Source organism: Lissotriton helveticus, chromosome 1_1 (genome assembly GCF_964261635.1).
Source record: "Lissotriton helveticus chromosome 1_1, aLisHel1.1, whole genome shotgun sequence".
In the NCBI taxonomy this organism is placed as follows: Eukaryota; Metazoa; Chordata; class Amphibia; order Caudata; family Salamandridae; genus Lissotriton; species Lissotriton helveticus.
The window spans coordinates 968,349,754-968,369,726 of NC_136057.1; the positions used below are offsets into that span (position 1 = coordinate 968,349,754).

General features: G+C 41.0%; 1 protein-coding gene across 6 annotated transcripts in view; it reads left to right on the forward strand.

The window, feature by feature from the left end:
- The window catches only part of LOC144819223 (uncharacterized), a 278,149-nt gene that overhangs the window by 256,164 nt on the left and 2,012 nt on the right, over window positions 1-19,973 (forward strand). For 3 of the 6 annotated variants that reach the window (XM_078677195.1, XM_078677204.1, XM_078677221.1), the window contains one exon: window positions 6,081-6,156. The exons of the other annotated variants lie outside the window; for them this stretch is intronic. In XM_078677195.1, the coding sequence (XP_078533321.1) occupies window positions 6,081-6,133 (53 nt within the window). In that variant the 3' untranslated portion in view covers window positions 6,134-6,156. The remainder of the gene's footprint in view (window positions 1-6,080; window positions 6,157-19,973) is intronic. 6 annotated transcript variants of the gene reach the window in all.

Consider the following 19,973-nt stretch of genomic DNA (forward strand, 5'->3'; position numbering starts at 1 on the left):
ATTGGAAACAACCATGACCAAATATCATATTATGAAGTTGAAGGTAAACAAATGCAACCAACAAAACACTTTTACCCTTTATTTAATAAAGATCCATCGGAAGCACAAACGGTTATAAAAAATAAAAGCCCATACAAGCAAACTGCTGCAAGTGGAGGAAAATAAGGAACAGGTGGAAAATAAGCCATCACAATTGGAGACAAAAAGAGCAAAGGGTGAGGATGCTGGAGGGGAAGAAACGAATAGAGATTTGCTAAAAACCTGCAGGAATATTAAATTACCACAAGATCTGGGAACTGAAAGGAAGCAGTTACATAAAAATCAACAATCCTGGCCTCAAACTGTTAGTAATCATAACAGGAAGCTAACTGAGTATGTTCAAGATGGAAATAGCATGCAACAAATTAAACCAAATAACCCTGATCAAAAAGAGGAAGTTATGCAGGTAATCTTTACACCAGAATACATATCTAGGGGTAATAATGATATCTTGAATCGTGGAAATATATTAAAATTGTGTAATGCAGTACCCTCACTAAAGAAAATTAAATGTTCCAACATAGAATCAATTGAATCCCTCATAATCAATAATAATAATCGAGAATCGATATTAGTAACTAGGACAACATCTAATGCTGCTGGTCTTATTATGCAAGAACCTAATCTCTTTTGGATTGGGGAATAAAAATAACAACTCCCCTCTAGCCTTCCTATCCTAGCCCTTTTGTTTCATCAAAACTACAAAATCATATCCAAACAAGGACCAATAATAATAAGAAATACTCAATATTAAAAAAAACATAGGTATGACTAATGGGCATCTCTTAAGATCATTAGAGGAGTAAAAAGTAGACTTATTATTTGATAATGTAAAATTTGGTTGGCTAACAGCAGCTCTTAATGTCAGGCCGGATTTACACCCACCAAATAAAGTTCCTTTAAGGGGGTCAACAATCATGAAGGAAAGGGTTGGAATATGTTCTTGGAATATAAACGGGGTTCAAGCAAAGATCCAGAACAAGCAACTATCTACCTTGTGCTATTTTCAAATTATTTGTTTACAAGAGACTTGGGCTGTAGTTCCTTTCAGCTTAGAAGGTTATAAGGGCTATTATTAATTGGCCAAGAAAACAAGTAACTATAGAAGACCTTGTGGGGGTTTGGCTACTTTTATATCAACTGATCGAAAAATGGAAAGTGAAATGGACGTCCAAAGTCAAAAGGATTATCTAATTGTTAAAATACGATACAAGGAACAAAATATAATGAAATCTCTTGTAATAATTAATATATGTATATTCACTCCGATATTAGTTCACAAAGAACTATGGCTAACAGTTTGATAATTATGATATTGCAGCAACTGGACAATGACATCCAAACCGAGATCATTATCACCGGAGATTTTAACATGAATCTGTGGTGGACTTACGTTAGAGATGTTGAAATACAACAGCAAAATTACTTATGGTCAATCCCCAGTCTCTCATTAACAATGGACATGATGGAACGAAAGAACGAAAAATTGGGCAAGACTTTTGTATAGGAATTAGAAACCATAGGTCTAAGAATGCTAAATGGGCAATTTCTGCAAGATTCGCCACCTGCTTGGACGTATCAAGCAGGTGACCATAGGTCCAAAGTAAATTATACCATAGCATCATTGAACTTATTTCACAAGATTCTGTCATATCAGATAGAGAGAACAGATAGAAGCGATCATGATCAAGAGTTAAACTTAAATGGCCTAAGATATGAAAACTTTATGACACTTCCGGGAGAAATAGTGGCAGTAAATTACAAGAAACTTTACTGGTCGGATAGCATCCAAGATTCAATGACAAATAGTGCGCAGGCACTTGTTGAGTTACATTTCAAAGGAGATTATTCGAAGGCTACTGAAAAATGGTCTCTCTTTATAAAAGAATTAATTACCAACCAGTCTCAAAATTATGCTAATAAAGGTCAGTGGAGGAAAAAACCATCATGTTGAATAGTTAAAATATCGTCTGAAAGTCATCTATGAAAAAAGAACGTAATAGAACTCTGAGATTGGTAAAAAAGTTCCCAGGTAATTTAACCTACAGACTAAAACTTAAAAGGATAAATACAGAAGTAAAGAAATTGATCTGGAAGGATAAAATGCAAGAAAAACAATTGTTATGGGCAAAAGCTTTATATGCTTGCAAAATGAGTAACACAAGAGACTTCTGGATTCTAGTTAATAAATTTAATAGAGCTAATAGGAAATCTACTTCCTCAACAGTAACTGAATCTGAATGGGTATCGTTTATAGAAATGCACCTGAATCCTACTCCAAACATGGTTATGAATTATACTAACTGGGCTATAAATGGAGTAGGAGGAGAAAAGATTACTAATTCTATAGTGATAACATAAAACCAAGTATGCAAATTAATAAAGAAACAGAGATCCAACGGTGCCCCTGGCCCAAATGGGATCGCCGCAGTGCTGTATAAGGAGAAAGCACCGTATTGGTCGTCCTATTTAACACCAGTATTTAATCACGCTCTGCAATCAAGATCAGTCCCTGACTCATGGAAGGGATCTGTAATTTCGCCTTTTTATACAAGTGGGGACTGGTCCCTCCCATCCAATTTACACTAATTACGCTCCAAGACGTTGAAGCTAAACTTTTTGCATCAGTTTTGCTTAAGGAGTCAATTGACTGGGCTAATGAAAAGCATTTAACCCCACCAAACCAATCGGGTTTTGTACAAGGCCAAGGTACAACAACGAATATACTAACACTGGGAATCCTAATGGAAAAATATAAAACAAAAAAACAGCCACTATATTTATGTTTTGTTGATTTTAAAGCTGCCTTCGACTGTGTGGATAGGCAAATTTTATGGAGAAAACTGGATCATTATGGCATTAGTCCCTGCCTTTTAAATGCAATACAATTGTTATATACTGAAACTTGGACAAGAGTCCAACTAGGGAATGGCTCAAGGCTTTCTAGGAAAATCAATACAACTCAAGGCCTAGAACAAGGGTGTGTTTTAGCTCCATATTTACTTAATCTATTTTTATCAGATTTTACACCTGCAATGAACAGCGAGTTGGCAGACTCACCAAAGCTGCCTGAGAAGCAAATATCGAATTTACTATACGCTGATTACGTCGTCCTGCTAAACCAAACAAGGATAGGGCTACAGGGATTAATAAACAAACCATCAATGTATTCAATTGACAATAAAATGACTATAAATGAAACAAAAACAAAAGTAATGGAAGTCAGCACCAAGAAACGGAAGTGCAGTACATATAAATAGTACCACCAAAAGCGGGAGCTAGAAAAAGTTCAATGGTATAAATATCTTTGGATACTGTTTGATGGGAAAGGATCTTTTTCATTCCATAAAATAGAGATGAAGAAAAGAGCCTAAAGCCTACAAGGGGCTTTTCGCTTACTTTACAGATTCTTGGGAGGCCTAACTTATACCCCATTAATAATAATAAAAGCTAAACTGCTCCTGAGCCTTACATATGGAAGTGAAATTCTTTGTGGTTTGGATTCCACAGTACTAAACAATGCTATTAATAATACATTTAAACATCTGTTTCGGCTTCCATTCAATGTATCGCCTGCACAGATCAGGCTGGAATTTGGCTAATGCAATCAACAACATGCAAGAATGGGTCAGTACGTTAAGACCTGGAAACAAATCAAAACTAATATTAATAACCCAATGTTCACCCTTTTGTGGCAAGAAATGCAACAGAATGAATCATTGTCTTTCTATAAATATAGGCATAAAGCTCTTGAAGAATTGTCAATTGCTGAGATCTGGGAAATGTCCTTAACAGTACAAAGTTTTAAGAAAATAACTAAGAAATCAGTTAAACGTTTTGAAAGACAATGAACTGTTCATTAAGAGATCCCACGCATGGATTTTGGTCCAGGAATACACAAATCTTAAGGTCCAACCGTATTTAGAAATACCATGGTCTGTACAAACCAAAAACATATTTATGAGAGCAAGATTCAGCAATTTACCTGGCTTAAAATATGCAATGCCTTGGTTGAGACCATCTATTCGGACTATGTGCAGACTATGCAACCTATGGGATGAAAGTATTAGGCATTTTGTTTGTATATGCGCAGTAATGATGGCGGAAAGAAAACAATATCTGAAAAACTTCTTCATTGACAGAGGTGTTCGTACTTGCAGACATGCTATGATAGTCTGTTTTAGACCAATGGATATTAAAATGAACGCCAATTTTACTACATTTTTAAAACTTGTAAAAAAGAAGTTGGATGCTTGCGAGTTGACCACAGGAAATCTGGAAGTCTAAAACAACTAGGGATAAAATGTAGGACTATTTTTATGAATTTGCACACAATTAAAGAAATATTAATTGATACTATTTATATTAAGCCCTAGAAGGATGATGAACTGATGCAATATTTATAAATTATTTCCAGGTTTCATTTGAGAAAATTATTCTAAGATTTTTTAGAAATTTTAAAATTATTTGTCTGTAATTTTAATAGGTGTGTTTTCTTTTTAAATTGTAGCAATTGTAAGATTTTTGTTAATCATGCAAATAAAAATTTACTTACTTGACACTACCTCTGCAGATAGCTCTGATGCTGTCAGTCTGTAACGTTTTATTGTGAATTATTTTAAATAAAATAATTTAAAAAAAAAAATTAAAACAACAAAAAAACATTATGTATCTCAGGGCACACTTCTAAATTTTCCTTCTCTGGTTGGACCATCAGGTTTACTGTCACAGATCATACCTCAATGCTCTTCATCTTAACTTGCTTATCTTGGTTTAAAACCACTGTCTTGGATTGCCATTGAGGGGCTCCATTTCAGAGTGAACATTCTTGTTCCTAGCTCACACCTCTAGGTTCGTCAAGTAAAGGTGCATGTGGTGACTGACTGTGGCATTATGTAGGCAAATGTATTGTGAAGCTGTGAGCCATACTAATTTGTGGGAAGTACCAAATTCACCGGAGGTGAAGTAGGTTGCTTTTACTGTGATTTGCGGAATCCTTAGTTCAATGAATTATTAAATTGTCTATCTGTGTGCTTTCATGCTATCAACTGCATCTGTGGGTCTCTCACACGCTGCCTGTATTCTTGAGCTCACTGTAACTACTTTACACAATGTCTGTTTTTGGCCAACCTGCTTGTGCTCTCTGCGTCCTTCGATGTGTGGCAGTAGAATCACTGAACAACCACTCAAAAGTGATCATCCTCAGCAGCATGCACTGAGTCCTACAAGGCTTTTTCAATAATCCACTCCACTACAATTGGTCAGTGGCTACTACTTCGCTTACGTCTCTTCCAGCACACACAAGAGAAGCTGTCCATCTTCTGAAGCCTCTCATGCTGTGTCTCTTTGTAAGTTCTGAGAACTTCCTACTTTCCATTTCCTTCAACAGATTATTGGACACAATCTTAAGGTGTATTGAAGTGCTGTATCTTTTCCTTTAGTGTTTCTTCACAATCTGTCACATTATCTTATTGAGGACAAATTTATTGCACGATTTGGTTACAAGAAAGTATAAGAGAACTTTTTAGCTTGCAAAAATCTATCTTTAGACAAGGTACTTGATGCAGCTAGGAACACTGAAACATCTCTGGAGGATGCCAAAGACTTGGATATGTGTACTCCTCTATCTACTTATAGGTTTTAATCCAGAATGAATACAGAGGTGCAAGGAATGATGGATAAGGAACACCAGGCACTCAGTTGCAGACACAAACAGATTCAAGTGCTTAGACCCAAACAAGTCTCTAGAATGTCGGGGGTGGATTCTGCGCTTTAAATATGATTTGTTTCAAACAGCTTTCCTGCCGAAGGTTACATTTGCAGACAATGTGCAAAAGTAGCTCATTATAGGGAAGTGTGTAAAAGTGGGAGAAATGTTTAAGTCAAGTGTATGGTGAATGTCAAAGTCAGAGATGATGGTGTTGAGATGTATCACAGAATGTATGATTTAGTTCTGGCCAAGAGATGGGGGGCATTAAAATGTGAAGATCCTAGAATTGGTACACAGACATAATATCGACTCCAAAATATCGTTTGGACAGAATATCGAGTTGAAAATATCGTTTGGAGAAAATATCGACTGGACAGAATATAGACAGCCAAAATATCGTTTTTAAGGTAAGTGAAGTAATATCGTTTTTAAGGTAAGTGAAGTAATATCGATTTTTATTTTTAGGGTTCAGGGTCAGTTTTGGGTTTTTGGGTAAAGGGGTATTTTTAGGGTTCAGGGTCAGTTTTGGGTTTTTGGGTAAAGGGGTATTTTTAGGGTTCAGGGTCAGTTTTCAGTTTTTGGGTAAAGGGGTATTTTTAGGGTTCAGGGTCAGTTTTCAGTTTTTGGGTAAAGGGGTATTTTTAGGGTTTAGGGTCAGTTTTCAGTTTTTGGGTAAAGGGGTATTTTTAGGGTTCAGGGTCAGTTTTCAGTTTTTGGGTAAAGGGGTATTTTTAGGGTTCAGGGTCAGTTTTCAGTTTTTGGGTAAAGGGGTATTTTTAGGGTTCAGGGTCAGTTTTCAGTTTTTGGGTAAAGGGGTATTTTTAGGGTTCAGGGTCAGTTTTCAGTTTTTGGGTATTATTTTATTATATTTTATTACTATATATATATATGTTTAATAAATATGAAATAATTTTTTTTTAATCTAACTTTCATTAATTATTTATTTATCATAAGTTAATTTAAGTAATTTTAAGTATATTTTAGTAATTAATTATTAATATTAATTTAATTTAACACTGTTTCTAGTAAATACGATATTTTTTACAACTATATTTTTGTTAACGATATTTTAAACTCGATATTTTTGTACTTACCTGTTTGTAGATAGAAACTCGATATTTTGACTGTGGATATTTTCTCAACGATATTTTTGAAGGTCGATATTCTCTCCGTCGATATTCTTTCAGTGATCCCCTAGAATTCAAGTTATAACTGATAAAAAGTGTATTGTTCTTATTGTGTATTCAGGAGCAAGAATTACAATAATTTCAATTGACAGTTATGAAAAGAATTGGAAAAAAAGTTATGCTTCCACCTGATGTTACTGTAGTATCTGTTGAAGGTAGCAAAATTATTCTCTTAGAGTATGTTTTTGTTTGCCTTGCACTCAAGGCTATAGCCATTTAAGGAAAGGTCTGTGTGACAAAGAAATGAATGTAACCGTCTAGGATGGTCATATTAAGTTGATTTGAAAATGGCACTTAGATCAGGCTTGAAGGGGCAGGTTAATCTGGTTACAGAAAATGTGAAAGAGAATTGAACAAGTAGGTGCAAAAGAATGTTTGAGGATAAGCTGGGAAACATTAATGGTTATGTACATAATATCAAAGTAAAAAATACATAATTCTCTAGTAAAGCAGAAATTGTGTAATTTCCAATATAGTGTCCAGGGTAAATTGGAGAGGCAGATTACGGATATGTAGAAACAATGGGTTATTGAACCTTGTGAAACAACCTAATGCTCACCACCACTTATTCTTACTTGCAAAAAGTCGAAGGAACTGCATTTATGCATAGATTCAGATGCCTCAATTTAGACGGATTGATTACAAACTTTCCTTTGCCAAGAATTGAGGACCGTATCACCTTAGTAGATAAGGCCAACTGGTACACTGTACATCAAGTATAATGGGTTGACCCAGTGCCCCTCAGAACCTGGGTGTACGGGAATGTGGAAAATGTTGGTTCTATCTGGTACAGAATTGATTCTAGGTTAACTGAATAACAATACTCAAACCTTTCAGTAATACTCAATGAAAAGCGAAGGGAAGAAAAGGCAAATGCCATGAATCAAAAGAAACAAGAACAAAAACACACCAGAATTAAATCAATCAAGGTCTGTATTTAAGGAGAAATCCATATGTTCTTTACATTTTATGATGTCAAAATGACATTCACAGGCTGTCAAGGTTCATGAACATGTAATTTGTTCCAACGGCGCAAGTGATATGGTGACAAAAGTGCCAAAAGAAGTGCTGAATGTGAACAAGATACAGCACTGTATATCTCTTGAGATTGAATTATGGTGTGTTTCTTGTTTTTGTTCTTTTTTCTTTTGATTCATGGTATTTGTCTTTTCTTCCCTTCGCTTTTCATTGATTATTACTGAAAGGTTTGATTAATGTTATTCAGTTAACCTAGAATCAATTCTGTACCTGACAGAACCAACACTTTCCACATGCTCAACTGGTACACTAAGCTGGATTTAAGTGCTGTGCACCAAAATGTTGTGCTGAACCCTGATTCGAGACATCTCACACATTTTGCCACACCTGATGGAACCAGTGTTGTTGGTCTGGTGTCTGCAGGGCCTGATTTTCAATGTGTCGTCTGTGAAATGTTTGAGGATATAAAAATGTTGTGGCATTCCTAGATGGCATCTTAATTTTTGGTAGTAACATTCAGCATCATGACAAGGACTGGACTCTGAGAAGGTCTGTTAAGTCACTTTCCTTTTTGCCCATGGAGAGGGTGAGCCCTCCTGGTAGCTATGGTGCCATCCTCCACAGAAAGGTTTAAATTAAAAGTGTCAAGTGACTCCATAAGAAGGTCCCAATTAGAAGATAAAATCCCCAAAGGGTAAAAAGAAAAACTCTTTGGAACTCTTGTGGCTCTTGATGAAGATTAATACTGAAGTCATTAGCAAAGCACCAAACTGCCCCAGGCATCAGGAAAGAGCACAGAGCCAAGCACAATTATCTATCAGTAGAAGATCCAATTGATAGAAGTAAAGATCAGGGACAAAAATAGTAGAAAGGAACAAAGAAAGATATGAAAAATAAGGGAATTAATGTGTTGCAAGGAATCTTTGACTTTGAAATGTCTCCTTATATATGATTCAAACTGACACCACAGGAAAAGACTCTACTTCATCTTGAATCGGGAACCTAAGGTAGCAACCTTTGGACAGATCGCCATCCTGGAAAGGTTTGTTTACAAAGCGTGTCCATGGTCCTTTCCTGAAACTCATGGATAATTTGACATTGTTTGGCCAGCACTGAATTCTGCAGTCTAGCTGCCGAGATGCCAAATTCATAAAAGAGTTTCCTGACATAACTGAATGTTTTAGACCACTTCTGAAATTGAATGAACCATATGCGGAGTAATTACTGTCAGTGTGCTTTCCTCGAGATAAAAACAAATTCTGAAATTCCTGCCCTATAATCCCTTGCTGAAGGGCATATGAGGTGTATTATAATTAATGCAAGCACATATGGTCTTGGTGTGGTTTTGAGTCCTTTTGAATGAAAGGCAGTGTTTTCATTAAGAATGATGGAGCCCACTGAGCACAAGTATTCAGTTCCTGGAAGAGAAATGGTGGCCTGTGTACGTAGTCTCAAAAATAGAAAACTTATCTTGAAAACTGACCAACAGCCCTTAGTTGACATACTCTCTGGTACCACATTAAAAAGTGACTGCAAGCGTGCGGAGGTTTTCTACGAATTTACTTGAGCTCAACATTGACGTTGTATAGTTCTTGGTGGTCGCAATGCTACAGCTGATTACTTGCCAATCAGCCTTTAGATAGTGATGGAAAAAAAGCAAAGTAAGATTTGGAAGACGGTGTTATTTCTGAAATGAGTGTGTTGGCTGAAGGGTGCAGAGACGAAAAGAAGTGAAAGAGAAATAGAAACGGGTGAGACCCTACAAGGGACCTTAGAATTTACGGTTCAGGGGTAATCTAGTGAGAACATTTGGAACAGGAGGTACAAGTTCAGCTGTTTTGAAAAACTCTTAGGAATTGTTGGGAGAGGAGGGTTGTTCCTGGCGGGTGATAAGTTGTTTCCTCCTGTTGCCTGCACGAATGCATCGTAGATGCAGCACGTGATAGCATACGGGAGCGACTTTTACAAAAATAACATATACAGAGGAGTATCGGTGGCCTCCTTTAGTGAGGATGTTAGAAGAAAGTACAAAACGTGTGTTTGTTCTGCGACCAGTGACAAACACGTGGTTATTAAACAACAACTCAAGTTGTCAGTCTTATATCCATTCAGAGACTGGCGGAAAGTAGATTTTATTTTTTTTCACGTTACCAAAAAACACGTGTATTATATTCTGGTGTTGATTGCCCATCTGGTACATTGAGCGGAAGTCATAAGTGTGGGTGAACCCACAACTGGTAAGGTAATTACATTATTACGCGATATTTTTATTAAAGAAGTTGTTTCTGAAAGAGATAATGGAGTTTAGTTCATTTCACGTGAGGCGTTTTTATCAGGGTGTGGTATTACACATTTGAGAACATCATTGAATCGACCACAAAGCAAAGACATGGTCAAAAGATACATAGGGCGGTTAGTAGACTGTGTGACATGTGTGAAGCCCTGTAAAACTATTATGGGCTTATAGGACAAACCCACACGTTGCTGTGGGAATAAGTCCATTCCAATTGATGAGGGCAAGGAAGGCTGCTTCGTAGTTGACTACATTTTGGATAGTGTCCATGAAAAGGGAGAACTTGTCAGTGAACAGGTTTTTAGCAAGGTTAAGAGCAATGAGCATAGTTAACTGAGTAGATTGGGTGCACGACACATGGTTGAATGAAAGGTTGTTTATGGCATGTTGGTGATTGCAACCAGAACAAGGCACAGCTATTGTTAAAGAACGGGTTTTTAATGGGTTTTATTTTCCTTTACCAACAATAATTGTTTTTAAGTCTGGTGCAAGCCAAGACCTTTTGATTTTACTAGAATCATATGTATAATATACATGCTTTCAGACAACTCTTTTACTCTATTGGTCTATTGTTGTGTCATTTATATTTTGCTTCCGCCCACTACAGCACATAGGGCAATGGGTCAGCCTACTTCAGCTGCTTGGCTGACTGCACTTTGAGTGACTGCATTTTACTGTTTCAAAAGGAGAACATTCACGCACTTTCAATTATGTAATTGAGGGCAGAGGAGCTTATGTATATATCTGCGAAGGTTATCGAATAAACAGTTATGCATATATCATAGGTGCACTAATGTAGTCAGCTGGTATGTAGAGATAGCAGGCAGGAGACATATGACAATACATTTGAGACTCTCTGCTAAATGATGGAGAGCCTATTGACTAAGACGAGAGCCAGTTGTTATCCATCATAAAGAGTTTAGAAATTGGATCACTCTGCCATATTTAGTTGTATTGGAGATCAACCTGACTTCCGAGTGAAGGGTGGCTTTAAGTGGCACAAGCCCAGACTTAGACAGTCTTTGTAGTTTATTTTCTTTTCACAGTAGTGATAGACTGTGAATAACAGGTGCATGCTGTGGCATGATGTATGGACCGGCTGGTATAACGGGCCATTCTTTCACAACTTTGAAAATATCATTTCTTGGGAATTGCCAAGTAGGTTATTTTACTGTTTTGGCATTTTGTTTGATTTAGTGTCTTCGACAGAACTTCAGCTGGAAGGAATCCTAAAAGTCACGACAGACAAACTTAAAGAATGCGTGCATTAGTTTTATGCATCTGATCCGTTTCCACTCGGGTAAATAGCTTTATAATGGCATTTCCCCACTTAATGGCATCACCTTTAAGGCCCTTACATTCTTAAAAGCCCCAGGGACATGTTCACAAAGCTTATCCTATAGGTGTAAATCAAGTTCATACCTACATTATCTGTGATTCGCAAAGCAAATAGTGATTCAATATATGCATAAAGATACGATTTCTACATGCAGAATATATGCAACAAATATATAATTTAGGTCCATGCTAATGAGCTATATACCTGAAAAGTAGTAATTCACAACGGAACGGTAGTGCTATTTCAGCACAAATCTGAGGTTTTATTTAATCGAAAGTACGGTAAATTACACCAATCGAAGTAATACTTTCATGATATGCATAAAAGATGGGGAGGGGAAGTCATGTGTGAAAAAACGTTTGCATTAAATGGTAGCATACTTTACCAGCTATACAATAACAATTATTACATTTGAGTTCGATAATGCATAACTTTCCCAATGTTGGAACTGTGTGTTAGAACGAAGCGTCAGTCATCAATGTATGAAAATACCCCACTGTTGTGTACATAGATTTCAAAATGTGGATTTTGTCAGGCACAAGTCTAAAGTTGAATGCTTGTCAGGGGTTGTTGGATCACGGAAGAGTTTCGGCATTTCCATTTGCTAAGGAACTGGCAATAATACTGTCTTAGAAAACATGGTGGTTAGAAGCCAGCCATCGGTGCGGTCCCTTCCAAAATATTTACATTCACTATGAGTCGCAATGAAAGTTTACCTGTCCCAAGATGGCATTAAGTGACCTGGTGCTCCATTTTCGGGTCAGTGTAGGCAGAGCAGTATTTATTTTAAGGAGACTTTATCAGCCGGGGAATGTCAATGTGCATCATATGCGGGTTATTTCCCACTTGCTGGCTTAGTTTGCTTCCCTCCACCTTCATGTTTATTTTGTTCACCCCCTTCCACCTTGAGTCTGTCATGACTCTGCCTCCACTTCCCTCATATCCTTGGAGCGCCCAGCTGCTTCTTTCTGACTTACATCTCTACAAAACGGGAAACATCCTTTACAACGCAACTTTTACCACGCAGTGCCTTTACGACGCAACTTTTACAACGCAAACCATTACAACGCATTGCGCTGGGGGGCCCTCTAGGATAGGGAATACGTTTAATTTACTTTCCAACACCTTCCCTAGTGTCCACGGGGACTGGAGTTGGAATAATAAATTAAACTATTCACTATCCAGCACCCCAAAGCGCTATGCGTTGTAAAGGTTTGCGTTGTAAAAACCGCGTTGTAAAGGCATGCGTGGTAAAAGCATGCGTTGTAATGTCATACATCCCTACAAAACTGTCCCTGGCATCAGGAAAGAGCACAGTGCCAAGCACAAATATCCATCAGTAGAAACCAGTAGAAGATCCAATTGCTAAAGGCAAAAATCAGGGGGAAAACTGTGGAAAGGAACAATGAAATATATAGAAAAAAAAAGGGAATTAATGTGTTGCAATGTATCCATGACTTGGAAATGTCTCCTTATATATGATTCAAACTGACACCACAGGAAAAGACTCTACTTCATCTTGACTAATTTTTACCATCAGGGCCCATCGCCTAGAATCATCCCCAGACTTGTTTTATTATTTACGATGGTGAGTAAAATTAAGCTTACCATCAACTGCTTGTGTGAGTGCATTTCCAAGTCAGTAATGTATATCTTGTTTCTTATAGCTTCCAGTGGTGAAACTAATCTTCTGGAGTGTCAGTTAGTCCAGTGACCAGGCTGTGGACCAGAGGCCATTGGCAAGAAACTAAGGGCCAGATTTATCAATGCATTTAATTGCCCATGCGTCCTGCAGGATGTCACAAGGGCAATGCAATCCCTAAGTCACATTTACCGCGCAATGCAAGGCCACCTAGCGTGGCCCTGCCATGCGTGTCAAATCTGGAGTAACACAAGGCAGGTCAAGTCGCTGCTTTATATTACTCTGCCCTGGAAAGGCTTTCCATGGCTGGAGCTTGGGTGTTCCCTCGCATCCACCAATGTCTTGGGAATGTATCTAAACACTACGCCCTCCCAGGGGAGGCACAAGGAGGAGAAATAACTTAATGTTAAATATGGTGCATTCCTGCCCTCTCCCTTTCACGCGGTGAGGCGCCGCGCCACACAGCAAGGTGTCTCAATGCATTGCGTTGCATGAAGTACAATAAAACTGGCCCCAAAGCTTACTGTGTTTCTCCTACAATCTACAGTGAGATATTATAAACACATATCTTGGTAATGCCCTTTACTCTTTGTAATGATCCAGCAGCAATTTCATCAATGACACATCAACAGACTTGCTACATCAGTTCATAGTGATATATGTGAACGGCCTTCTTGTATTTTTATCTACCATGTCGTAAAACAATCAACATGTACGTGAGGCTTTACAACTCATAAGGGAACAACAATAATAAACTACGGGCTATATGTACAAATCTTTCTTGGGGGTCGAAAACAGCAGTTTGTGAATGCAAAAAACATTTTGAAATGTGCAAAAGCCAAATTTCAATTTGATAAAATGTTTTGAATCACAATTTGTTTTGAGATTCGGTATTTGGTAGAGGTGGATTTAGGGCGTCCCTTCCAAATACCAAATCACACTGGTATGTATTAATGCTTTGCGGCAGAATTACAGTTGCAAAACATTACCTTTTTACCACTACTACAAGGTAGTAGTAACTATTCCCATGGAGGCCCCGCCCCCTTTGAGAATGTTTAACAAAATATTTTTTAAGAACAGGCAGTGTCACAACTGTGGCCATCGTTTCCAGACCCCCCTGAGCCCACATGGATGATGGTTGCCCTGCTCTTCTTGGCAGGAGGTCCTAACCTGATTGCACAGTTGTGTCAAGCATTGCGTGCAGATAGAAAGCTGCAGCCACTCCGGGTGGAAGTGGTATGGCATAACGCAGCCCACAAAGACGCCATCCGCAACCACCACCACCTCATCAGGACCACCAAAAGAGCCTCATTCAAAGATCGCCTGGACAACAACGCACACAACAGCAAAGAGCTCTTTAGCATCGTGAAAGAACTCTCCAGCCCCAGCTCCTGCACCAACGACATCCCGCCGTCGCAAGCCTTGTGCGCGCCCTCGCCACCTTCTTCCACCACAAAATCACCAACATCCACAACAGCTTCAACCCCCGAATGAACCCGACGTACCCTACCACTACGAACACACCCAACCCCAATGACCACGTCTCTCTGACCACCGAGCGACCTCAAGAACTTCCGGCCCATCTCCCTGCTGCTGTTCCCAGCTAAAGTCATCGAAAAAAACGTCAACACCCAACTCGCCCGCTACCTAGAAGACAACAACATCCTGGACCCCTCCCAATCCGGTTTCCGCAGCAACCACAGCACCGAGACCGCCCTCATCGCCGCCACAGACGACATCAGAATCCTACTCGACAACGGCGAGACAGCAGCCCTCATCCTCCTCGACCTCTCCGCCGCCTTCGACACCGTCTGCCACCAGACACTTCGCACACGCCTCTACGACGCAGGGATCAGAGACAAGGCTCTGGACTGGACCACCTCCTTCCTCACCGACAGAACCCAGAGAGTCCTCCTCCCCCCGTTCCAATCCAGAACCACCAAAAACATCTGCGGTGTCCCTCAGGGATCCTCCCTCAGTCCGACGCTGTTCAACGTCTACATGGCTCCCCTCGCTCGCATCGCCAGACTACAGGACCTCAACATAATCGCCTACGCCGACGACACCCAACTCATCCTCTCCCTCACCAAAGACCTCTCACCGCCAAATCCAACCTGCACCTGGGAATGAAGGCCGTCGCAGACTGGATGGAAGCAAGCCGGCTCAAGTTGAACACGGACAAGACAGAGATCCTCATCCTTGGGCCCAACCCCTCAGCATGGGACGACTCCTGGTGGCCCCCATCTCTGGGACCCCCCGGCACCCCAACCACGCAGGCAACCTGGGGGTCATCCTCGACTCCAAGCTCAGCATGACCAGCCAAGTCAATGCAGTCTCCTCCGCCTGCTTCCACACCCTGCGCATGCTCAACCAAGATCTACAGATGGATCCCGACAAACACTCGGAAAACCGTCACCCACGCCCTCATCAGCAGCCGTCTCAACTATGGAAACGCCCTCTGCGCCGGAGCCCCGGCCAAACTCATCAGCAGACTCCAAAGAATCCAGAACGCCTCCGCACGACTGGTCCTAGACGTCCCACGCAGAGACCACATCACCTTGCACCTCAGAGAACTGCACTGGCTCCCCGTTGACAAAATAATCACTTTCAAACTCATGATCCACGCACACAAAGCACTCCACAAGACCGGCCCGGCCTACCTCAACAGCAGACTCTCCTTCTACGTACCCAACAGGGAACTCTGCTCCGCCGACCTATCCCTGGCCGCAGTCCCACGCATCCACAGAACCACTTCCGGAGGTAGATCCTTCTCCCACCGCGCTGCCAAGAGCTGGAACACTAGCCCCCTCCACCTACGACAGACCACAAACCTCCCGGCATTCAGAAGACTGCTCAAGACCTGGCTCTTCGACCACTAGCTGCAGCCCCCCCTGCCCCCAGCGCCTTGAGACCCTAGCGGGTATGTAGCGCGCTTTACAAATTTCTTGATTGATTGATTGATTGAACGCTAGTGATTGTCAGGTCCAGTCACCAGGAACCACAGGAGCGAAGAGGAATTCCCCAAACTTCCAAAAAGCAGCCCTCAAAGGAGAATGTGTAACACTCGCTCCGAGACACTGCTCTCTAAAAGTATGGGGGAATAAAACCAAGGAGTGTCCACCACTCTTCCCATATGATGAAGATTAAGGTCGTGTAGAATGACAGCCAAGGAACGTAGAGGCTAGAAGGGAAAAACACAATAACCACCCTTACTTTCTCTAGGTCCCTCCTAGAACATATAAAACATTGAGCTGTGTTTATTATCGTCCATCACTCACCAGCGTTCTTGTGGAAGACTCCTTGAAAGGAAGGACCATCAAGTATCTCAATCCTTCCGAGTATGTGGCTGGCACGAGGATAGTCTTAGAGAACTTCAGGAATATAGGTCTTAGACTGAGATAACCTGAGCACTCATACATTCATCATTCATTCAACAGACCCTGTGGGGGACTGGCAGAAACGGAGAAAAGGACAGGGTCTGAGGTGTTCCGACCAGCCAGCTAGTCCTAACGTGGCGGATCAGATACACGCTCACCAAGGTGTGTCGTCCAGCTCCACAGGCAAGTCTGGAGCGGAACAACGACTCCCTCGTTCTCAGGAAGAGAATCCGAGGTGCACCGCCCGGCCCTAACAACCACAGCAGGGCGGAGCAGAAACACACTCGGCGAGGTGTGCCGTCCGGCTCCGTGGGGAATTTGGAGCGGAACAGCTACTCCCTCACTGGGTAACACTAAGGGACTCGAAACAAAAGGAGGGGCGGGGGAAATGCAGCAAAGGGAGAACGCTGCCAACAAACGAAATACCGCTACACCTCCGCACAAGGCCAACTCCAAGGGGAACTGAGTCGGGGACCAGAGCAGCCGTAAACAATACAGGAAGACACCAACGAAGCAGCGTCGAAACTGGAACACTCGATGGGAGAGAGGGTCGTGGTCACAGAACTGGTCAGTAAGCCAAGCGTCAAACGACGCGCGAGGCGTTCCTTTAGCGAGCTAAGGCAGTGTGTGTAAAGTGCGTCTCTCGAGTTCGTGACCCGACCCTAAACACAGCTCAAGTTCTCCTTCTCCTCCATCGAACCCTAACAGTGATGACCCTATTAGTCCTAAAGACTGGCTCAAGATACACTATGGTGTCCGTAAGGTTTCAATTAATGCATGATTTAAATTAGGTAGGTCATGTGTACATAACTTTGTACACATGACCTACCTCGCCCCTAAATGATTACATGCTATTTATCATTCCAGATATTCGAAGTGTGCTAGATGCGGTAGTATTGAGGGAGATTTATTACATGTAGTTTGGCACTGCTCAGTTATTGTGACTTACTGGGAGGAGATACTGGCCCAAATAACACATGCAAGGCACCAGCGAGGTCCTCAGCATGATTAAACAATATCTGTTAGGCCTGCTCCCAGATAGTGCTAAGAACAAGCTGAATAGGCGATTCACTATACTGGGTCTTATAGTGGCTAAGAGGCGTATTGCAATTACTTGGCTAAGTGCTAGACCCCCCCTGCTTAGGGCCTGAGGGGGAAGACCTACTGGAGAAGGCTGGAGCAGAGATGATGACAGAGTGGTGGATGATTTGCTTTCCTGGGAAGTTATGATGCAAGCACTGTCAGGACTTTCAGAGGAGATTCTACCTGGATGACTGCACTGTAACCTGTGCCATGTGCAGTGCTTCAAATGAGGGGGAAAGTGCAGGTACTCACCAAATTGAGCTATGACCGAAGGGGTGGGGTGAGAAGGTGGGTTTAGGAGCGGGGCTTCTGGCCAACATTTACGGGAATCGGGGTGGTATGTAACGGGTGGTGCATAGTTTGGTAGTGCGCTGCCATTCAGTGACAACACGTGTTCCATTCTCATTACCACTAAATTTGCCCAGATGTAGTTTTACTGACAATAACTATGCAGCGCACCATATAGAACACGGCAGCCTGACTCATTCTGGACCTCAACAAATGGAATCCTGTCACCCCTCACCTCAGAAACCTCCACTGGCTCCCCATCCTGAAGAGATGCCAGTTCAAGATCCTTACGCAAGCATACAGAGCTCTCCATGATCAAGGACCATCATACACCAACCATCGACTGAACTTCCACCTGCCCGCAAGACACTTGCGCTCTGCCTCCCTCCCACACCCCCACACCCCCCACATCTGTCACAGCGACAGCGGGGGCTGCTTCTTCTCTTTCATCACCGCCAAAGCCAGGAACAACCGGTCCCACAGCACTTTCTCTGGCGGACTTCAGAAAGAAACTCAAGACCTGGCTTTTCAACTGAGACACGCACCCTTTGTGCTCAGATCCCCTTAGGGGTGATAGTGCTGAGCTATACAAATATTGTTTGATTGATTGATTGATTTGTGACACATGAGGAAGTCGCTAATTGAAAGTTCTAAGTTTACTTATATTAAGAATTGCTATTTCCTAATTGCGATTCAGTAAGAATCGTAATTTGAAAATCGCAATTCCTAATTTTTGTATGACTGGCCTTAAATTCTCTAAATGTATTTTTAATGTTCAGACTGGATGAAGAAGTCAAAGCAGTCCTAGACTGGCCAGTCAGTTAAAGAAGTGCAGAGGTGTCTAGATTTGGCCAATTGCTTTAGAGAATTCATATAGTCTTTTGCATGCCTTGTTGTCCAATTACACACTTCACGCGAAAAATTTGATATTTAATTTGGTGGACCAGAAAATATAAAAGATTTCCAAGAACTGAAATAACCTTTTTTTCTGAACCTTCTCTAACACACCCCAATGTTAATCTATCCTTTGTACCAGAAACATTGTGATCTGCACAGCAATCAAGCCATTCTTTCTCAAAGAGATCCAACATATGAAAAATTACATTCTGCTGCATTCTATTCCTGAGAATCCAACCACTTGGATGCTAAGGTGTTTTATGGCTCCGCATGCACTTTCCATTGAAATCAATGGAAACTCCATGACGAGTTACCCTTGTCATTAGCACTGAAGGGGTTAAGAAGCAGGAAAGCATTACTCTTTATATGTTAGAGGGCTTTTGGTCTTTAAGGATATTTCAGTCACTGACGTTGCTATCTGGAAGTAGCAATTCATGAGGTATAGGTCATTACACACCATAAAATATTTGGGTTTTTGAAGTCTTTGCATTGTGAAAATGATAGACATGCCTGATGGATGCTGTTCTCTCGTTTTCAATATCACATAAATTACAACCCCAGTAATTAACATGGTAAGATTGATGCCTTATCTCAAAGCACGTCCAATCAGATTCCAAAGTCGGCTTCTGATCCTTCCTGCTGTACAAGATGTCAGAATAACAGCTGAAAATGTTATCCAACAATTAATAATAGTCTATGCAAATATGACTCTTCAGAAATTGTTAGAAGAGGTAGCTTTGATTGCCTGGCGGCACGCAGCGCTCAGACCCCTACACCTATGGACCACTTACAAACCTGCTGACGTTATTGGTGTGGTTCTTTCCTAAAATGGCTGGTGTTTGGTTTCTGGGTCAGCGCAAGCAGAGCGATATTTAAGGCGACTCTCTCAATATCTGTCTCAATATCTGTCTGTGTCTGGCAATGAGCGTCAGTGGTGAATTATTTCCTGCTTCTAGACTTAGTTCACATCAGGCCCTTCTCTTAGTCGCCCAGTTTACTTCGTTCTTGCACCTCCTCTATCGTGTCTGTCACATCTCTGCCTCCTTATTTTCTGGCTTACATCTCTGCAAGTACCTAACTACTGCTTGCCCCCAGTCGTGTTTTCCTATATGAGATTGTGAATAAAACTGATTTTAAAAT